Source organism: Triticum aestivum, chromosome 7A (assembly GCF_018294505.1).
Source record: "Triticum aestivum cultivar Chinese Spring chromosome 7A, IWGSC CS RefSeq v2.1, whole genome shotgun sequence".
NCBI lineage: Eukaryota > Viridiplantae > Streptophyta > Magnoliopsida > Poales > Poaceae > Triticum > Triticum aestivum.
Genome location: NC_057812.1, coordinates 636,776,311 through 636,783,283, shown reverse-complemented (window position 1 = coordinate 636,783,283; position 6,973 = coordinate 636,776,311). Strand labels below are relative to the sequence as shown.

General features: G+C 44.1%; 1 protein-coding gene across 1 annotated transcript; it reads right to left on the bottom strand.

The window, feature by feature from the left end:
• Nucleotides 1-1,573: 1,573 nt before the first annotated feature.
• Nucleotides 1,574-2,269, bottom strand: LOC123148839 (histone H2A). The gene has a single exon (XM_044568353.1). The coding sequence runs from the start codon at nt 2,166-2,168 to the stop codon at nt 1,698-1,700; it is 471 nt and encodes a 156-aa protein (XP_044424288.1). The 5' UTR covers nt 2,169-2,269; the 3' UTR covers nt 1,574-1,697.
• Between the last annotated feature and the right edge of the window lie 4,704 nt (nt 2,270-6,973).

Genomic DNA, 6,973 nt, shown 5'->3' with positions numbered 1-6,973 from the left:
ACCTATCAACATGAGATTTACTTTTGAAGATCTCGGCTCGAGGAATCCAACGATGAAAACGGTTCAAGATTTAGACGCACGGTTTAAGAGATAATTTTTTTCAATAAACAAATCAACGAAAAAAGAAAAAAACTACAAGGTTTCGACGAGTAGCGCACATGCAGCACGCCATTTGTCACAACCTGAAAAAATAGGAATGATCTTTATAACAAATACTCTTCAATTAGTGATTTTGGAAGCAAGCAGCTGTGCTCCCTTGCCTGGGGAATCCTATATGGGGCACAGGTTGCCCGTGAGCGACCTGGCGCGCACCACCCTCGCACGCTGGGCATTCCTGTGGGCCGGACCATTTTCATGTTTTTTTCTTCCTTTTCTTTTTTGTTTTCCCTTTTTATTTTTTTTATTTTTTATTTTTCTTCTTTAATTTTCACTTTTCTGCGAATTTTATTTTCAAATTCGCGAACAATTTCTTCCATTGAATTCAAGAAATGGTCATTAATGTAAAAAATATTCACCGAGTTCAATTTTTTGTTCACTGGATTTAAAAAATGTTCATCAGATTCGAAATTTGTTCATTGAAATAAAAAAAATCATGAAATTGTAAATTAGTTCATCGATTCAAAAATTGTTCATACAATTCAACAAAAAAACATTAAATTTAAAAAAAATCATCCATTTTTTGACAAAAAGAAATCTTGGGTACAAATTTTGTTAATCAAGTTTAAAAAATGTTCATCATTATTAAAAAAATCATTCTTTTGAAATCACGGACATTTTATAATTCAAGAACTGTTTTTGACAATTCACAATTATTTGAAATTTTAGTACCTTTTTATAATCCCAAATTATTATAACATGCTATTTCGTCCCAAAATAAGTGTCTCAACTTTGTACTACCTTTAGTGCAAAGTTATAATAAGCTTGAGACACTTATTTTGAAACGGATGAAGTAGAACAAACCAAAAAAGAAACAAAAACAAATAGGGCATCCAGCCCTGCAAATGGGCGGGCCCAAACTGGCGCACGACCCCCTGGCGTGCACCGTGCTCATATAGGAGGTCCCCCTTGCCCGGCGGGTGGCTAAACGGGTTGTGCCCGGCACAGGGGACGCCTAGGGCCGTGCCTGGGCTGCGAAGCCAGGCTTGTTTGTCGGCACGACAAGACCCATTATTTTTATTTTCAGACTTCTTTTTGATAGATAGGCCCAAAACACAGCCCATTTGGCGAGGTCTGGCATTGAGTCATGCCCTTCTTCCGTGGACACTCCCAGTGGGAGAGCGGCCCGACGTAATGTTGACAAATTCGGTTTTACAGATTTGAGGGGTCGACCGAGACGACCGTCCCGTATCCGTACACCGGAGCTGGAGGAGACGCATGAGGATTTCCCTTCGATCCCACCACCGTTGTTGTCAAGTTACAGCTTCCGGAAAACTTCGCTCAAACGAATCACGAATTTGCACCAGCCTTTTTCAGTGCCCAGAGCAAGAAATGTTGAGAAATTCAAGCAGATCTGAGTCTTGCCACAGCACCTATGTCAGATCGCAATATCAAGAACGGACGACAGAGCAAACAATTTGGATAAATCAGAGAGATTTCTGACTTGATTTTTCATGGCAGCACAGATCTACATCGACACCATTAGTAAAACAGCGATCACTGTTACAGCGAAGCATAAGCTAATCGATGCTCGTCTGTCTCTAAGCCTTCTTGTCGGCCTTCTTGGGGGACTTGGCGGCCTTCTTGGGCGACTTGGGCTCCTTCTCCGCCGTCTTCTTGGGGAGCAGCACGGGGTTGATGTTGGGCAGCACGCCGCCGTGCGCGATGGTGACGCCGGCCAGCAGCCTGCCGAGCTCCTGGTCGTTCCTCACGGCCAGCAGCAGGTGCCTGGGCACGATGCGGGACTTCTTGTTGTCCTTGGCGGCGTTCCCGGCGAGCTCCAGCAGCTCCGCGGCCAGGTACTCGAGGACGGCGGCCAGGTAGACGGGGGCGCCCGTGCCGACGCGCTTCGCGTAGCGGCCGTTCTTGAGGTACCGGCCGATGCGGCCGACGGGGAACTGGAGCCCGGCCTTGACGGACCGCGTCACCGACTTCTTCCTGGGCCCGCCGGCCTTGCGCCCCGCCGCGCCCTTCTTCCCCTTCGCTCCGGCTCCGGTGGCTGAGGCGTCCATGGCTGGCCGGTGGTGCTCGTCGAGACGAGGGGGAGGAGGGATTTGGTTGTGGTTTGGGATTTCGCGGAGGGTGTTCGTCGCTGCTGGGGAAGAAAGGAGAGGCTGAGTATTTAAAGGGACGGTGGTGGGCCCGTCGATCCGCGTGCACGGGCATTCGATGGTTGGATCGTGAGGGAAACGAACGGTTGCGATGTCCTCTGGGTAAGGATATGGATTGTTGAGACTGAGATCCGGTGACTTGGTGTGGGCGCCCCCTCTCTCAACCGTTCGATCTTGAATCAAGAGGCGGATCAGCATAAACAGTTCGAGCCAATACCCAGTGCACAGTGTTCTTGTAGTATCCTATCGCTATGGTATTTGATCTGGACTGCTTGCTTTCAATCAAACGGATGAGTTGCCGCAAGTTACGGCGTGACTTGCCCACAGCCAGTCACCTGATCCCAGTCCGGATTGGTGTATGTGTTTGGTGGTTTAATCAGATCGTGCTTGTTTTTCTCACGCCATCTCCAAAGCGACCCTAAAACCACTCCCAACCATTCGGACCGCGTGATTTGAACATGTTTTTGTCATCGAGCGCAGACCTTTATTATGTAAACGGGTGGGGTCAAAAGCACACTGTCACTCTTTAGGTTTCGAGGTCAAATTTCGTTGAACAAATTATTCGGTTGTGCTTGATTGTTCCTAGTTTAAATTATTCAATATGCATAAAGAACTTTTTTTTGAAGTGCTATCATGCATACATTCAGCCTCAGTTAGCAGCCTCAGTGCATAGCGTATCATTGTCTTTGTTGTTTATTTGATGATTAAGACCCACGAATGTTTTTTCTTGAGATACAACGGGTTTGAACTTTCGTTGAAAAACTTGTTGGCGGCTTAGTTTGTTCACTCTCGACTCTCGTAATCTCTGTTGCATTCAGGACTATTTAGGCTGAAAACTTCCTGATGATGGAATGTACATGTGTGGCTTCTCCTTTACATATAGAGAAAAGTATACTTTTCGTTTCTCAACTCTTGCTGAAGTCTAGATTTGGTCCCTCAACTCTTGCTGAAGTTTAGATTTGGTCCCTCAACTCTAAAACCAAATAACTTGCATCCCCAACTAACGAAACCGGACAAGGTTCGTCCCTGCTCTCAATTTTGACCGTTTTTTGTGCCGACCGACCCCGGTTTTGACCGATGCTGACTAAAATTCGTGTAATTTTTTCATATCCATGAACTTTTTGACATTCACATACTCTTTTCAAATCCACATAGTTTTTTCAAGGTCGTGTAATTTTTTCAAAAATAAACATACTTTTTTTCAAATTCGTGAACTATTTTGAATTTTGTGTACTTTTTACAAATCCATGAATTTTTTAATTTGCGTACTTTTCTCAAATCAGTGTATTTTTTTTCAAATTCGTGTAATTTTATCGAATCCAAGTATTTTTTTTCAAATCCATGAACTGTTTTTGAAATTCACGTACTTGTTTCAAATCCGCATACTTTTTAAAGTTCGTGTATTTTTTTCAAATCCGTGTTCCTTTTCCAATCCATGAACTTTGTTTGAAATTCACATACTTGTTCCAAGTTGACATAATTTTTCAAATCCACACATTTGTTTTCTAATTCGCGTAACAGATATTCAAATCCGCGTATGTTTTTAAGTTCGCATAAAATTTTCAAATCCAAAAAAATATACGTGAATATGAATAAGTATGTCAATTTTTAAAAATTACATGAATTTGAAAAAAACCACATGAAGTTTAAAGAAGTACGTGGATTTAAAAAAGTACGTGAACATGGAAAAAGTACGCAGATTTGGAAAAAGTACACAAATTCTTAAAAAGTTCACGTATTTGAAAAAAGTATCCGAATTTGAAAACATTAAGCAGACTTGGAAAAGGTACGCGAATTTGAGTCGGCACGGTCAAAACCGGGTTGGGACAGCACAAAAACCGGTCAAAACCGTGACCAGGGATGAATCTTGGCCGGTTTCAGTAGTTAAGGACGCAAGTTGTCCGGTTTTGAAGTTGAGGGATCAAATCTAGACTTTGCCAAGAGTTGAGGGATGAAAAGTATACTTTTCTCTTGCATATATGAAAATGATGCTTGGTTTCCCTTCTTCCAAATGCCAATCTGTTGAATGATCCTATTGTGATTAGGTTCACTTGTGCTGGAACAGTTGGCTACAAAATCCTGGATACTGCTGCTGCATATATACAATAACTGATACTGAAGATGAATTACCATTTCGTTGGCGTGCTCCAAAACGCAAGCAGCCGCCGCCCATAACTTGTCGATGTCTCTGCTGCACGCTGAAGACGACAAGTACCCAGGGCCTCCCCCTGGACATCCCTGGCGGTGATACTCCGGCATCACGGGGATCCACCCCTCATCTTGCCGACCTGTGCATCAGCTTAACTGAACTGGCACAAGATGAGCTGGGTACTCTTATATATGCAACTCCCATCCTTACTTCGCCTGAAACTAACGCCATCAAGGCAGTTTGTTGGTACAGTCCAAGGCAATAAGGCATCTCTTTCCCAAATCTGAAGGTGCTTGTCTTCAAGGTTACGTTCGTGAATAGAAGCCGTTGACTCTTTCTCCTTTACTAAGAGCATCGTCCCATTTTACTGTTCTCTACCAGAATACACTCATCTTATATCCAGAGATCCTTCTGTTTTTCTCAAATTCACATGTTCTATTGTTTTTCGGGTATTTGTTGCTTGGGCGGCTGGCTGGCTTCCTTGCTTGGGATGTCATACCAAAGGACTCATCAAGCTAATTAATTGATATTCCTTGCACTTCCAGTCAAATACTGAAGCAGATACACCTTCTAAAAAGGGTGGTCTCGAGTCTCTCAGCTGAAAGTTGCTAAGTACTGCACCTCGGGCACGGCACAGCCCACCGAGGCCTGATTAGTAAACGGGTCATGCCATGCTCAGGCCCAAGCATGACCCATTTGCTAATCAGGCTGGCCCGGGCCACGTGTTGTTCGACCTGATGGATATTTGGTCATTTTGGCCTATTGAGCTGTTTTTAGACCATATATACAAATAAATAAAACTTATAAACGGGCCATGCAGTGCCACCCAGCGTGCCCTATCTCCAGGCCCAGGAACGGCCTATTTAGCTCGAGTGCTAATGGGGCAGCCCAGCTGGCACGGCCCAGATGACCACCTTTGCCCTGCCAAAACAAAAATACAATAAGAACCCATAGGAATGTGCCCAAAATCTATTGGGGACAAAACATGTGATCCGACAATCTGAATTCATCTACTTAACAGATAATCAAAGCAGAATTTAGGCAACGCCGGTTGGAGAGCATCTACAACCGGACTCCTCAAACATCACATCGAACCGCTCGGTCATTGCTCGGACATTGCCCGACCGGGAGAGATGGAAAAAGCCACCCAACCAGGCACCTCACTTTGTCCCCATATGACTGGGTTGTCCGTAAATCCCCATAACCATACCAAATATGAGGAGGATATGAGGATGTTCGGGCAGCTCTCCACATGGGATGCGGCCCCACCCCAGGCCACCTCTTCTCTTTCTTTATTTTTTCCTTTTTCTCTTTCTCTCTACATCTCAACTAATCACATGCATTTGACCGTACAATTTGGGGAGAATGTAGGGGACATGATTGTATACATGCATAAACGAAGGCTTAAAACTGACGCGCCCGGGAATTGACCAGCACATCCGCGAATGTTTGAGGATCAAAATTAGGCAATCCTGATTGTTGATGCTCTGATCTAGCCTTAACCTTTTGCTTAACTTCTTTTTTCTTCACTCTGGGTCCTGAACTCATGCAGATATTTCTAAAAACAACACCTTCGTTACCCCTATGTACCACAATACTTATCGCGGGGGAACCAAGAGGGAGTAGTTTACAAGATGTAGTTTTCCTGCTAACTTTCTTTTCTCATTTTTGCGGGGAGGCTGCTACCTTTCATGTGTCCTTCCTCTATTCCACTTTGCCAAAAAAAATCTCTATTTCATTGAATAAGGTGTTTATGTTTTTAATAATCCAACTTTGACAATAACTTAAATCAATAGTATATATTTTTGTGGATTAAAAACTATAACATTGGATACTTCTTTTCAATACAAATTCAATGATATAATATTAATCAAATATAATCCACATTTGTTTGGTCTAATTCATGGTCAAAGTTAAATTTTAGGATACGTGTGCGTCTCATTCATTGAAAGGGAGGGAGTATGTTAGTAAAAGCAACGAAAAAACGTGTGTGCTCAAACTATTTTCCATGCCAGATGTGATAATATGAGTTCTACCAGGCGAATCCAAACAGTTTGTATTTTGAACTCGAGCTTTTGGACTGTACATCGGTTTTTTCGTTCTGAACTCGAGCTTTTGGAGCGGGGACAATGCGTCGTATAGAAATGCTGCAATGTTGCCGGTGATGCTCTGCGTCGGTGACGGCCACAGTGGCCAAAGGCCCAACTGAGAGACGAGTGCGACGTACAGTACGCCATGCTGATGGATGGGGTTGGCGGAGATAAACGTGTGGGAACCTGTAGGCGCGGAAGGGGTCGCCGGCATCCGTGGTCAGCAACGAGGACGGTGCTGCTACGGTGGGCTTACCTTCGGTCTCGCCTCCACCGCTGTCAAGGCAAAGCTTCAACGGGGGTCGAACACATGGCGGGCATCGCTGAAACTTCAAGGAAAACTTCCCTCAGGCGAATTCAGCACCACAAGAAAGAAATGTAGACTAATTCGAACAGATCTGAGTTTTTCCACCGCACCTGTGTTAACATTGCGACACCAAGAACAGAAGAAGAAGAAGAAGAAACAA

What these genes read in the sequence shown, in the direction of transcription:
- LOC123148839 (XM_044568353.1), bottom strand. Translation starts at nt 2,168, where the DNA reads ATGGACGCCTCAGCCACCGGAGCCGGAGCGAAGGGGAAGAAGGGCGCG.